This window comes from Hydra vulgaris, chromosome 14 (assembly GCF_038396675.1).
Source record: "Hydra vulgaris chromosome 14, alternate assembly HydraT2T_AEP".
In the NCBI taxonomy this organism is placed as follows: Eukaryota; Metazoa; Cnidaria; class Hydrozoa; order Anthoathecata; family Hydridae; genus Hydra; species Hydra vulgaris.
Window position 1 is genome coordinate 38,637,501 of NC_088933.1, and position 15,944 is coordinate 38,653,444.

At 27.5% G+C, this 15,944-nt stretch overlaps 1 protein-coding gene across 3 annotated transcripts in view; it reads right to left on the minus strand.

The window, feature by feature from the left end:
• LOC100202406 (forkhead box protein P1-B) overlaps window positions 1–15,526 on the minus strand; it is a 74,341-nt gene extending 58,815 nt beyond the window's left edge. The window contains exons 1-2 of one of the 3 annotated variants that reach the window (XM_065817650.1): window positions 15,267–15,391; window positions 845–990 (exon numbers count right to left, since the gene is read on the minus strand). In XM_065817650.1, the coding sequence (XP_065673722.1) occupies window positions 845–872 (28 nt within the window). In that variant the 5' untranslated portion in view covers window positions 873–990; window positions 15,267–15,391. Of the gene's footprint in view, window positions 1–844; window positions 991–15,266 lie in introns of those variants that run through there. The other 2 variants (XM_065817654.1, XM_065817647.1) reach the window with 2 other exon arrangements.
• Between the last annotated feature and the right edge of the window lie 418 nt (window positions 15,527–15,944).

A 15,944-nucleotide genomic window follows, 5' to 3' on the forward strand; every position in this document is an offset into this window, starting at 1 on the left:
TTTTTTTTGATATTTTTTTCTGTTAACAGCTATTGTAAAGTCTTTTTAAGTTTTCTTAATATTATACCAGACGCATAAATAACAATAAATAAAATAAAAATAAATAAATAAAAATAAAAAGTTTTTGGCTATTTTTTATTTATAAATATTTCCATTAGTTTTTATATGCAAGACCTCATATTTATATGCATTTCTTCATTCCATCAAATGAAAATTTAGCATTAAAAAAAATCAACATCAAAATCTGTTAACTGACATGTTTTAGACGCGTTAAATCATCACCCATCCTACTACATCCTACCATCCACCCATCTGTTTGCGGATGAAAAGTGCAAATAAACGGTGTGTAACCTTTACTGCGCAACTTTTACTGTGTATGTTAATAAACCCTAATCTTAGTTTCGTACTATTAAAAACATATTGTTATAAATATATTCTATAAAACTGAAGTTCTATAGTGATTATAGTATGCGCTAAAAATAGCATAAGCTTAATTGCTTGTATTAATAAAAAACCAGACAAACGGCAGATAGACGTCATAAAAAACATTAAGAAAAAAAGAGCATTAAATCAAGAGGCAAATAGTTAATAATTTTCATTTTTTGTTTCAAAGCTTCATTATTTTGTTGACGTCAATGTCTTTTTGTCTTCCGTCATAAATTCTCATAACATTTATGTATTTAAAATAATAATGCTAATGTACCATTACTAATCGTACATTAATGGTACGCAATGGTACACTCAAGTGTTAATTTGTTACGATAATCGAATCATTTATTTTGTGGCATTTTAAAAATTTTATACTCTTCCTTTTTTTTTAATAATAAAAAAAAATTAAACATACCGAACTTATGATTTGATACCAGTTCCATTTTTATGCTTTATTTCTGAACACAGTATTCCCCTTTCAATTTAAACAAACAAAAGATTTTTGTTGTATTTGCGTGGCATTTCAAATAATAAGCATTTCATTGCAAAGGAAAGCGAACACTACAACAGTTGTATCAACAAAAGTCAGACAAACAAATAATTAAAGAAAAATAAATATTAAATATTACATCATTTATGTAATTATTTTCAAAATAAATACCATTAAAATAATACGAAAAAAATAGTGAAAATTAAAAATGATTAAAATAAAAATAACAAAAATAGTAAAAGTAAAAAGAAAATAAAAAAATAAATATTTAAGATAAAATGAAGGGAGGAAAAGAAGATTTAACTTTTTTTTTGAAGATGAATGAACAAAATAATTGCAAACTTTTTCTTGTTTAAGCATTCTTATTATATTTAAAAAGTACAATTATTATTATTTTTTTACACGCACATACACAGCTCTAGTGTGTTTGTATGTATGTAGGCTAAGGGATAACTCTCACTTGTTTAAATCCGCACGTTGAATTTATTTCTTAAGTTCAAATATAGACAAGCTTTTGTAAATAAAAACTTACTTTTTACAAAAAGAGATGGTGGGAATAATATTTATTATAAAAATTCCGTAAAATCCTGTTATTACTCGCAAATCAGAGTTTTTTATAATTTGGGGAGAGGTTAAGTAGTAGGGGATTGTTTTATCAAGTAAACAAAATTTTAAAATCAGAGCTTTTTTTTGTATTTATATGTTTTTGTTAGTTATAACAAAATATATTTTTAGAAGTATTTGATAAAGCATATTTAAAAGAAAAACAAGCACATTTGAAACTTCCTGATATTGAGAAAACTTTTTGTTGACAAATATTTTACAGGAAATTGTTATTAACATAAAAGTTCAAAAATGTGCTCTCTATCCAAATAAAAAGTAAACTTTTTTCAATATATTTACCATTATTTTGTATTATTTTAAAGAATTTAAGCAACCCCAATTTCAACCAGACTACACAATGTTTCCTATTTTGTTATAAAGTAAACATGTTTTTTGTACATATTTTACATTTTTTAATTTTTTATCATATTTTACCATACGAGCAATATGTTCATATATATATGAACATATATGTTTATAAACATGAGCACATATATTCGTTAGGGTGGGCTAATATGTGGTTTAAATATAATAAAGTTTTCTTATGCAAAAACTAGTTTAAGAAATTTTATAATAATAAATCACTTTACTGATTATAATAAATATTTACATTTTACATATATAATTAGAGCCCACCTATATATATATATATATATATATATATATATATATATATATATATATATATATATATATATATATATATATATATATATATATATATATATATATATATATATATATATATATATATATATATATACCAAATAATTCACTTTTTTGTAAAAAAAAAACTGATTGTTTATTTTGCTTTTAAAAACCAAAATTATTAAAATTTTTAGTTTGATTGAAAAAAATTAACTTTATATTAGATAACAAGGTTTATAATAGTTATGGAAGCAGGAAGGTTAGCTTAATAAAGAAGGTTAATTAGGAATAAAATATTTTTGTTGCTATCAACTACATTGACATTATTGTCTAGAACAAAGTTATGCTTTTGGAAAAACCTTTTATGTTAAAAGTCTCGGATATAGAGATTTGGTCTACGACCAAAATAGATTACACAGCGACTGAGTGAAACTTTTGAAAAACTATTCTTTCATACCAAATAGTAGATCGATAAGTGAAAGTTGTAACAGCTATTAGGGACAATTGATGTCTCGAATTCTAGAGATGGCATTATACAAGCAATCAATAGAAAGTAACAAAATGTAAAGAATATCTTTAAAAACTGCAATTTAAAAGTATCAGATAAAAAGCTTTAAACTAAAAATGATTCCTTATTTTACTTATATTACAATTTAATACATTGTTCTACTCAAAAAGATTCTAGCTACTTAATATAGAATTTATTTTATTTTATTAGATTTATTTAAAAGAATGACAAAGAGTGTTTATTTGCTCAAATATTCAAGTGCGATGGGCTAGCTCCAGACCTAAAGTATTTGATTTTTTTTGCATCTTCCTTAGATGGCAAGTTTTCCGCCGTGTAACGAACAAAAATTATATAAAAACTTTTTTCGGCTCACCTCACGGTCTTCTAAAATAACAGGCCTTGACATCGCGCAATAAAGTTTGTTTAACTGAAGGCCGATTTATAATACTGTGTTTACATTTTCATCTTTTAACTTTAGACGAATGTTTGCGTTCGCGCTTTTTTAATAAATCTTTAAAATATAAAAATAGATAGCGCAACCTCAAAACGTAAAAGTTAAAATTGTAAAATCAAAAAACTGTTGAATGATAAGATATTTTAATAGTTAAGCTGCCTTTAAAATGCTGTGTACCTCTTTAAAATGCTGCGTTCCTCTTTGTAAGTTGAACTATCATTCAACTTGTACAAAAAAATCAATTTTTAAATTCCCGAACAATTCAGAGGAGAGAAAAAGATGGAGTGGTGATATTTCAAGAACAGGATTTATTGTTTCAGACTATACAGCAGTAAGTCGATTGCGTTAGCAGATTGCGGATGTGTATTTCAGACACCCTCTTTATTTAGTCCCTTAAAAGGTCTTATACGAAACAAGTATTGTTGAAAATCATACCCGAATAAACCCTAACTCCGACCCTTAGACTTAGGTTCAGGGTTTAGCTTAGGGTTTGGGTAGGGTATGGCTTTCAATAAAATAAACGTTTAGTTGGGTTTAGGGTTAGATTATGGTTTTCAATAAATGTTTTGCGTAAAAATTGTTTCGTCTTTTTGGCGGACTTACTAAAGGTGTGTGCCTGAAATACACGTCAGCCGGCCAGATAATGCACCTTTTGAAAGCAAATATGTGAAGCAACGGCCATTAAACTCACCATCTGTTTTAAAAAAATATTCCGCCTTGTTGTATCCACACCAGCAAGTAAAAAGTGTAACTTCAAGCTGTTTTCGAAACATTTTACCAGATGAGTTAAATGATGTTCTTAAAGAGGATGAACTCATACTTGACGATATTCAATCTTTGTTAAGGTGGTTGGGATGCAAATAATAATAAAAAAAATATTTTTTTTTATGATATAATTTCACCCTTTGATATGTCTGTTTTCATGCAACTAATATTGGAAACAATAAAAATATTTCTCGGTCCATATTTAGACCTTAAAACATTCTTATGTAACATCAGAGCCCATAGCAACGTCCCCAGTTACCTTAAGCAGAAGTTTATTCTTGTTTTTCCTTTTATAACGGGTAATGCTTAGTTATAGTAGAAAATATCTGACAAATCTGAACTTAATTATTTGAGCATAATAGTTTGCTTTTGTGGTTTTTTTGCGTTGCATAAACGTTCTACAAAATATAAACTTTATTATTTGAGACACAGTTATTTAAATTGAGGTTAAATGCAGCTGAACGAGAATAAACCTAATATATAAATAAAAAAAGAAATCGTAAATCATTTTGAAAAGGAAGGATCTGATCCAAGTACAATAACCTAAAAAGACTTGAAAATGTTCAATCCTTTTCTGGTAGAAAGCACCCTGGTCGTCCTACATCCTGGACTAGAAAAAAGAAAGCCAAGTTAACGAGACTTGTCAACAATCGAGAAAGGGTCAGTCAGAGATAAAAATAAGTTTTAAATGTGGTGTAAATCAATCGACAATTGGTCGTCAGTTTAAAAAAAATGAATATTAAATATAAAAAACGTAAAAAGATTCCAAAATACACTATAGAACAACAATTAAAGTCAAATAGGAGAAGCAGAAAACAAGTTAACCAATGCTATAACACAAAATTGCTTCTAGTCACCGATGACGAAAAATACTTTTGTTTTGCAGGGGACAACATGCCTGGAAATTCTGGATACTACACAAACAACAAAAAGACATGCACAGAAAGTGTTCGTTTTTTAGGAAAAGAGAAATTTCCAAAAAAATTATTAATGTGGATAGCCATATCTGACCGTGGTGTGTCCGAGCCATTGTTTCGCACTTCCAAAGCTGTAGCAATTAATTCATCAATTTATATTGATAAATGTTTTGAAAAACAACTTCTTTTATTCATTCACAAGTATCATGGAGACTTAAACTATTTATTTTGGCCAGATTTAGCAAGTTCTCATTATTCTTAAAATTTTCTAAATTGGATGGACCAATATATCTATTATTTTACAGTCGCTAATGAAAGGCGTCAGAGCAAAATTGAGACCAATTGCAGGTGGTGGTGTTTTTTCATTTAAAAAATGACTTATTTTTATTAAAAGATAAATACTTTATTTAAAAAAAATATAATAATAGTTTTTTTTTTATTTTTAAATAAGTTATTGACGTTTTTATTTTGTCCAATAGCTTACGCATCACCCTTTAATATGTGCCTTTTCTCTGAACATTTACTAAGGTGACCTCTACTCTGAACATTTACTAAAGTGAATCTACTGGTGTATGTCTTTAGCGGTGTAAATACCATATTTTGAAGTCACAAATATAACTCAGACAGATAATTAAGCTGATAATTTGTAATAGTGTTGAATATTTTATACTTTATATTATTTACAAAAATTTATTCTTTAAACAACCGTATGTCTTTGAACTTTGATTGTTTTAAATATTAATTCAATGAATTTTCATAAAGATAGTTGTAAAAAAAAGGGAATATAAAGAACACGTCAAAAAGTAAAAAAAAATCTTTCACCAATAGCACAAGATTTCCGTGAAATCTTGTGCTATTGGTGAATCTCTTCAATCATCCTTAGCAAGAAAGCTTTTTTGATACTGTTTTTCAGTCTAACTCATAGGGTTTGGTTAATAATGTTGGAGACTTTTTCTTATTTCTTCATTTTAATGATTTTGCAAATATTTGTCGTGAGCTTATAGCATGTCCAGAAATTGCTGCTAACATTGTTGTTGTTAATCAACATTTAAAGCGAATGGGTTTTTCACATAGTATTCTTATTGAATGTTCAATATGTGATTGGATGAAACCTTTTTATACATCTTCTAAAACTTCCTTCAAACCAGAAAGTGATTTTAAAGGTCGCAAAACATTTTATGTAAATGCCAAAGCTGTAATAGGTTTTCGCAAATAGGATGTGGATTTTTATTTATGCTAATGTTTTCCTCTCTCATGAACTTGAAGTCAATGGCATCATTCTCTCTTAAACTTTTAAACAAAAAATCAATGACTGCCTAAAGAAATGTTGCAGAGAGTAGTATGGAGTGTGCCGATGAAAAAGCTCAAAAGTTCGATTTAGTTGAACATGAGTTATGGAAAATTGATTAGCACTTTCATATAAATCATGAAAAATCCTATGGTGCGATGGAGTATAATGTTGATATATTTAACCGGTCAATTATTAGGCACAACACAATTTACAAAGAATATCTTGGTTATGGTATCTTGGTGATATTTTTAGATTTAAACCATACGTAAAACATAGTTTAACACCGATTAAGCTTAAATCCATTGGACATGTGCAGAAACGTTTAGGAAACCGATTACGCAATCTTGTTAAATCTTACAATGGTACAAAAACTCCTGTCTCTGGAAAAGATCAACTGACTAATAAATGCATTGATTCCATGCAAAATTGATATGGTATGGCAATAAAATCAAACCTTTACAATGTTTATGCTATGATAAAAGCCATATATGCAACACTGTTTCATTTCGCGAACACTAATGATCCGGTTGTGCGTCATAAATTTTGCCCTCGAGATACCAACAGTTCAAGTACTGGTTCAAGGGCCAAAAGAATGATAAATCTTCCAATACAACCCCTTTTTGGATAAAGAGTCTTCTTCTACCCATTTTTAAGGATTTAGTGGGTAAGAATTTGTTAAAAAAAATGTTTGTATGGAAAAACCCAGAATGCAAATGGACTTTTGGATATTACATAAAACACCCAATATCTTATAAAAGATTTAGTTTAGGTGCAAATTTGTACCAACATTTTTTGAAAAAAGTAACATTTTCACAAAAACTTCAATAAGTGTTAGGGTAAAATGATTTATGCAAATCCTAAGGGTCTTCCAGAGTATGATGTAGTAATATACATATGTACGAAAAGATTTTCAATTTTGCTTTTATTTTATCAAGATATTGTTTTTAAAAACATCATTTGTAAGGATCAAAATGAACTCATTTTTCGCCATTATGGATTTTCTGTTTAAAAAATAAAAAACAATTTTTATGCAAACTATTTCTCTTAATGTATTTAACAGTTTTAATAAAACTAAAAAGTGTTGTAATGACGAATTTCAAAAAGTAGTCTATTTGCATCCCTGCCACCTTTGTGGTAAGGATACAAATAAACTACTTTTGTAATAAGTGATAATAACAATGTTATTGTTTACCAGTTTAATAAAAAAAGTTTACACAACAATCAAAAATGTACAAACTTGGTGTTCCATTATTTCTTTTAGAAATTTTCGACGATTATTTATTTGTAACTTACCATAATGGCGCAACTTGTTATATTTATAAACAAATTAAACCTAATAAAAAAAAAAAATCGGTTTTATTTGAAGCAGTTAGATTTATTAAGTTTGCATCAGTCAAATAGTCTATTCGAACACCTTAATGCTATGAAAAAAGTTAATGTAGGTGAACTTTTATATACCAGATATTCAAAGCTTCATTGCTGTACCAAAGAGGTGCTTTGTTTGGTTATGCAGTAAACTACCTTAAAAAGATAGCTAAAATAATTTTATGATTTAAGATTAAATGTCCTTTTGGTGGTGCAGAATTTATATGTAGAGCTCAACTTATTGCAAATCTTTCCTCTGAATATCGGTTTGCTCAATCTCAACGATTTGTTTATACAATAAATGATAAGGATAATAGGAAACACTGGAAATATTTACTGATGGTAACCGTGTAAATCAGCGATTTTTATAAATGTTTAAAACAGTTAATCATAAGCCATGGTTAACAATATCTGGTGTTGGTGTTAACCATGGTTTACGATCAACTGTTTTAAATATTTCTAAAAACTGTTGATTTACACGGTTACCATCAGTTATTATTTCCATGTCTTACTATTATCAATATTAAGTTTTGAACATTTCTAAAAATAAAAATCTAAAAATATACCTGATTCAGGTATATATTTATTATATGATTATTTGCATCTCATAAAATCTATGAGATGCAAATAATCATATAATAAATTAATAGAGAAATAAGTTCTCTTTTGTGCAAAAATTGAGCTACAATTTTTGCACAAAGGAGAACTGGATTTGGCTAAGTAGAGTGATTGGGAAATTTTATATAAAACTGATTGCAATAATCTTTTTAAACTCTCTAAACTTACAGCAAATCAGTTTATCCAAAATTATAAGAGATACAATCTGTAAAGTTTGTTTGTCTGTATTTTGCAAAAAAACAGTCGCTGCCATAACAACGCATCCAGGTATGGAATAAAAAGCATTTAAAGCTGTATTTATTAAAATAATTTTTTTTTTGAAATGTCTTTAATATCAAAGTATCTGGTGCTGGCATTCGGTTTAGAATTACGTGGATAAATCCACTCAGTTGGTGACCAACAGTTACAAATGCTACAAGATATTCTAAACTGTCAAATGTTATGAAACCTTCAAGTAAGCGTATAAAACAGCTTACGCTAGATACCAACAATGCAATAGTGCATACATATTTTGGCTTAATTAATTTTTATAATTAGTTAAATTTTGAGTAATGAAGCAAAGTATGTCTTATTAGGTTGGTTTTAAACAGTTCCACTAGAAAAAGCTATTTCTAAGCTTTGATAGGGATCCGGAGGTACTTACTTAATAAATGCTAAATCTGTAATTAAAAAAAATCATATTCAACATACTAAATTGATATTAGAGCTTGACATTCCCGTAGATGGTATCGATGGTCATACTTGCGACATATGTTGTAAAGATATTTCTACTGATGAAAAAAAACTGCTGGATAATATACATGATCTTGAAAGCTCAGTTAGTAAATCTACATTAGTGGCTATAGTTTACATACTATGTGCAAAAAAGCAAAATAAAAATTTATGATGACAATTAATTATTATTATAAATATGGAAGTTATCTGAATAGCCTAAACAGAGGCGGACTTGAAATTCCTTCTGATACTCCAATGGTTCAATGGTCAATATTTTTATTTTTTCAAACTGCTACTGGTCCTTTATGCACCCAGGAAAAAAGTTTTATAGAAATTCTATAAACTTTTAAAACATATGGCCTATAGAAATTCTATGGAATTCTATAGAATTTCTATAAAATCTTTGTTAATATCTAGAGAAATTCCTATAGAATTTTTTTTTCTATAGAAAAAAATTTTTTATAGCAATTTCTATAGAAATTAATCACATTGTATAGAAATTCTATAGAATTTCTATAATAATATATAACTTTTTCTCGACAAACTATATAACTTTTTCTCGACAGAACATTTTGTGTTACTCAGTTTCAGTTTACAGCAGCTAAATATAAATTTAAAACCACAAAATAACAATGCAGAATATATTCTAATATTTTGCTAAAGAATTACGCACTAATTACAACACCTAGCAGTAGCAAAGAATCTAAAAAATTCAAAGAATCGAAAATACTTAAGCTAACATAATTTATGTGGAAATTAGATTTTGTAATTTATTATGCTAATTTCTTGTTATACTTTTATTTCCTCTGTAGTCTTTATATCTCTAAATATATTTTAATTTGTAAATATTTACTCTCTTGAGATATATTGATAAGACATTTTTTTTTGCATGAATCGATTTTTGTTGGTGTTTTTCATCGATGGTAATTTTCATTGTTACCTTTTTTTTAGTTATATTTCTGTAAGCAAAGAAAAAAAAAAAAAATACAATTTTGTCTCTAATATATATATATATATATATATATATATATATATATATATATATATATATATATATATATATATATATATATATATATATATGTATATATATATATATATATATATATATATATATATATATATATATATATATATATATTTATATATATATATATATATATTGTTATGGTTCTGCTTGTTATTGATATTATTTAATATTACATTACTATTCTGAATTAAATTTGAAATACGAAAAATATAATTATGTTTTAACAATATTTAGCTTTTCCTTTTATATGTCCGTCTTTATTAGAGATTTTTATTAGAAAACGTAGACTATCATTAAAAAAATAATAATGATAAACATAGACTATCATTACACCTTGTGAAAACATATCAGTAAAAGTAATAAAAGTTTAATCAGTTTTTACCGCGTTTTGCGCAATTTCAAGGCTTGTTATTACAGAAGGTTGAGGTCCACCTACTTATAGAGGTGAAGAAAAATAATTACATAAAATAGGTGTTAAATATAAAATAAATTTAAGTAATTTCTAATATGTGTTCAAAAAGCTTGTTCCCAGTGAACACAAAACGTGTTTAAGACGTATACAATACATATTATTACGTTTTACTACGTGTCTTTAACACGTCTTGCGCCCACTAGGTTCTTGCTAGTTCGTGTTGCTATTTATTTAAAAATATCTATACTTTATTTATTTAAACATTTATTTATCAAATTATTATGACTTTTTAGGTTTAAAGAGACATAAATAACAACGTTTTTTTTTCAGCGGAAAATTTTCAATAAATCATCAAAATGACAATTGTTAATCTATTCTGTTCTATATTTCTCCATATTTTCTTTTTTCAGGCGCTATTATTTACTGGCTATTCTATTCTTTTTAAATAAGTACGTTTATTGCTTTGTATGTAAATTATATTTGTTTCACTTATGTTTCTACAGGTACATATACACCATTTATGAACATATTTAATTACTAGAAACATAGAGATTAATAAACTATTAAACTAATGGTTAATAAAGACTAAACGATTAAAAAAAAAGTTGCTAGTAAGTTGTTAAAAACAAGTTGTAATTTAATTTCTAGAAAAACTTCATATTTTTGATAGAACTTTGAAGCATATTTTTGATCTTTTAATTCAAATTTTGTTAACAAAACCCAAGTACATTGTATTAAAAACGCAGCACACGTCACGTTAAAAAACCAAATAATCCATAAAATAATACCCATCTATATAAATATAAAATAATATCTACGCAGAAAGGTCGATCAAGTTAATGTATAAACTACTACAAAATAAAATAAAAACAAAAGGCTTGCAAAACTGAAAACTCATTAACCTTAAATTTATTTTAAATAATATAAATTTATTTTAAATATTTTAAATATTTTAAATAATTCACATTTTTCTCTAAATACTTAGTGGTTAAATTTTTTTACTTTGAAGTACAATAAAAAAATTGATTTTTTCAGGTTGTTCTTTTTATTCATGCTTGTTAACCTGATTTAAGGTTAAAACGTCAAGGTGTAAGCCTGTTGATTTACTTTTAGTGTTTCTTCAAGCTAGTGATGTTATTTAATAAATTCGAAAAAGTATTGAACCTGTCATTTCTGTATTGTTTCGAATGAGGTTATGCAATAAAAATAATAACAAACTTCGTTTAGGATAAGGATAATTTATATTTAAAAAAGTATAAAAATAATAATGAGTAGATTGATACCTCGATATAAGAGTGCAAATTACAGAATATTCTATATTGGAACGCGGTCGTTCCAACATCGGCTTGCAACCAAACGAACAGCCGTTTGTAAAATTTAGCGTTTTGCCGCCACCGTTCTACTGTCGAACGGACTGATATTAATACGATATGCAATACAGCACGACAGTGCAATGGGCAGCCGACGTTGGCACGGCATATTTGCTAAAAGTGGTGCATTGCCCGTCCGACTACTTATTGTTTGCTAGGTCATGCTGTTTTAGAAACATAAATTTCAGAAAACATGTATAACTTAGTGGTAAACATCTTTTTTAAATAAAATGAATATAATTTTCTGTAAAAAATTTTTTAGTGTGTTTTTACACATTGTGCCTTTACAACGGCAAATTTTTTTAATCTTAACTCTAATTGTGTTCACATTAACACGCATCAAACTGGTTTGTATGACGGCATTCTATTAAAGAAACAATCAACTATTACATTTCTGCAAATTAATATGATAGGTCAATTTACTTTTTAACAATATTTGCAGCAAATATAGATAAAGCTACAGATATATTTTTAATGCTACTATCATATTCAAATTAGTTATTTAGCCCCACAATATAACAGTTTAGTGCAAGCAAAATGTTTGAACCACTGGTAGCATTTAATGCAAACAACTTTTTTTAACTTCATTTTTTTTTTTTTTTTATTATTATCTCCTCTAGAGTATTGATATTTATAATTTTATTAAAAAACTTCTAAAGTATGGAATCAAGATTCCAATACGAACTAAAAGTTGTTCTTGCACTACATACGTTAACTTAAACATAATTTATTTCTTTAGGAAAAAAAAAAACAGAAAACAAAATAAAAAAAGATGACGAAAAAAAAAAAATTATATTTATGTTGTCACTTTCTCTTAATAAAATGATATTGATTATACTTTGGTTTACAACTGTTAAATCCTGGATAATCATTTGCATAAAGTTCCAGTGCTTAACTAGTCAATTGGTGAAGAAGTAATTCACAATGCTGGACCACTTGAGGTTTTTATTTTCAAAGCATGACCACAAAAACTAGCAGCTCTATTCTTGACACGTTCTTTTTATTGTTTTATACGATTTTAAACGCGCAACAGAAACCTAAGGGGTATTGTAGGAATAAAATGAGGAAATGAGGAGGAGGAGGGGGGGGGGTAGGACGAAAGTGATGAAATAGTAGCAACTACTTTCTACAATAATAAAAAAAGACTTCAAAACTAAAAATCGCCCAACTGAAATGTGTCAAATGTGTGGCTAACTGACTATATTCCTCAAATATACCAACTATAAATTGAAAATCAACGGTGAAACACCCTCCCCATCCATCCTCCAATAGCCCCTGCATAAACCATGAGTAACTTTTTACGGAGTTGTGCCGGCTGGGTAGTACGAGAAGAAGGGAAATGACTTTGGTGCGTGATACCAGGTAAATACATTGATTCCACATACTATTTTTACATTTGATTTTAACTGCTTAAATCTAATTCAATTTTAAATAACAGCGACTACTCATTAACTCATTTAAAGATTATTTAAAAGCTGTTTATTGTTGCACAATTGAAAATAATATACATCAGCACTAGTTGGATGTTCTGCCCACATAAAGGATATATCCTTTGTATACAAAAATATATCACAACCTTTGAAAAAAGTATTTTATTTTGAGTACAACTAGAGCATTTGCAGTGATATAAAAGTATTAGCTATTTTAACAGAATGCAGACATAATACACAAGGTACTAAAGAGGATATGTACTGCTGCTTCATATGCAAATGGGACAGCAGAAATGAATCACCCACCTTAAGTTAAACGTGACAAGATTCTCATGCTACCGCTTTATTTCAATTTTATATTTAATCAAAAAATTTAGACACTTGGGTGCGCATGCGCAGCAAGATTTGTTATGCAAATGTTGAATTATGCAAAAGTAAAAGAAGCTGTGTTCTTCGGTTTGCAAATAAAAAAAATTATGGTCAATAAACACTTGGTACTGAAAGAGATGCGTGGGTGTGATTCAAGTAAACCGTAACCGATTTCCTTATAAATAAAAAATACATTGACTACTTGAATTTTTTTACAAAAGTGCATTAGTGCGTACTAATATCTTGGCTGTAACATTGCTCTGATAATTCATTTTTTACTCAACTCATATCTAGACCTCTTCCTAGGTGCAGTCAGCGCTGAACATGGCGCTTTCACCAGGACATTTCATTAATAGAGTCACGCTATTAGGATTGGTGGAGTGCGATGCTGGCAAACTGCTGTTAGACGCTTCAGCGTGACTTGCCAACTCATCAGTATAAACAGACGTTCACTGCGAAGATATATAAAACGTGTTTAAAGATTTTTCGCACATATTGCAAATGTTACTTACAGAAATTAAACTTTCTGTGTATCATGTAATTAATATTAATCGTTTGTCTTTATCAATGGAACTGATAGAGACAAACAAGACCGTTAACATATTTAAAATCAGTACGTTAGAATTGACTAAGATTATTGTATACTAAGATATCCGCGGTACCTTGGTATACTTGGTATTAACTGTATTCTAGAAAAAAATAAAATTATTAAGTACTTTATTATTCCAGGCTTCAAAAAATGATATGCAAAATATATTAAAGTTAGCGTTCAAAAATGACTGTCAAACAAATACTTTTATTTTGTAAAAGGTATTCTTTCATTTCGAATAAGAGAAGCCAGACGCAAGTAAAGCGGTTTTAAAAAAGTAAACTCGGAAAAGTCAGTGCACTTTGCTAAACCTAATTTATGCTTGACGTATATAGACTTTTTAAAAATACTATTTTACCTTTTTTTTTAAATATTTTTCAAAAGTATATATTAATATTGTTTGGATGAAATATTTTAACTTTTAATGCCAACTGTCTTAATTAAAACATATTGCACATATTATCGCAAACATTAAAGGAAATATTAATTTATTTTAATAAACTAATCTTTCTCATCTGCATGTGTATTCCCATCTTTTCATTAAGTTTAACGGAAAGATGGGAAATGCATTATTTAAACGTTTCTTCTTTGCTTCATTGATACAAAAAAAAAAAATTCGTTTTAATAAACGTTTTATTTATTATCAATTAATATATAATTTTTATAAAAAAGCTTCCTGAATACCTAAATGAGCTTATATGACTAATGCTCAATAAAGCTTGACAGAAAGATGCGAATATCATCATTATAATGATTAAAGGTCGCATAATGAAATTTTATGTTACAAGGCTTAGGTTTGTGAGATCTTAGTGGGCGAAATTCAGAGCATTTGAAAAGCTGCACATTTAAACATGTTCAAGTTAGTTTACATGAGCTGTAATGGTTTTAAAAAGTTTTAAAGATGAAGCTAATATTCATGCACAGGCCTTGTTAGAACTGTGACTTCGTAAGGTATATAGTTGGAAAGGAAAAACTATAATGCCAACCTAATTATTTTAATTATTAGAATTACCTAATAATTACATGGTTAAAATTAATGCACCACATTTTTTTTTATTTGTTTATTTTGTATTTAAAAGTTAAAAAAGAATATGATTAAAATTAACACCAAACTATTTAAACTGAAATTAAAAAATTGATGAAGAAATAAAATCTTTCAATAAAAATAAAAAATAAATGTTATTTATAAACCTTGTCATTTGATCCAATTACTTTTTTATAAAAAGAATTTTTAAACAATATTTTAAATTTAAACTCAACTTACAGTATTTCTTAGGTCATTTTTTCAGTTTACGAAATACCTTTAGTGTTGACTGAAAAGCAGTTAGACTTCAAACCAAAATTAAAAAGTAAATATAAGAACAAATCCCTTTCAGCATCTTTACAAACAAAATCAAATTTAGACTTTCTTATGTGACTATGCGCATGCGTGTTTGTCTATTCAAAAGCATTATGCAGTTTCGATGCAAATTTTCATACACACTTTGAGCGCGCAGTTAAAAGATATTTATTGTCCCATCAAACAAATTAAATTTTTGTAAATAAACTTTAAAATTTACTTTATAATTCCCTTAAGAGTATTTTTCTTTATTAAGAGTAACTATTCTTTAGGTAAACTGATTTTTGCAATAAAGCACTAATTCCAATAATACTTTAAGTAAGTTAAAGGGCCAATGCTGTAAGCAACTTTTTCCAAAATGCATTTTTTAAATTTTACGGCAAATTTATTCGTAAAAATGCAAAATCTTTTTTTGCCATTGCACAATGGGGCCTATTAAACAAAATCAAAAAATCACAGAGCATCAAAAAACTCAATTTTTTAGTTGAAATTTCATAGCTTACTTGAAGAAGCATTAAAAAACAATTAGTTCGGGTTTTTAAAATGCTCAATTTCTAGTTAATATGTAGGTAGTTTGTAACTTAAAACTTGCTGTTGATTGCC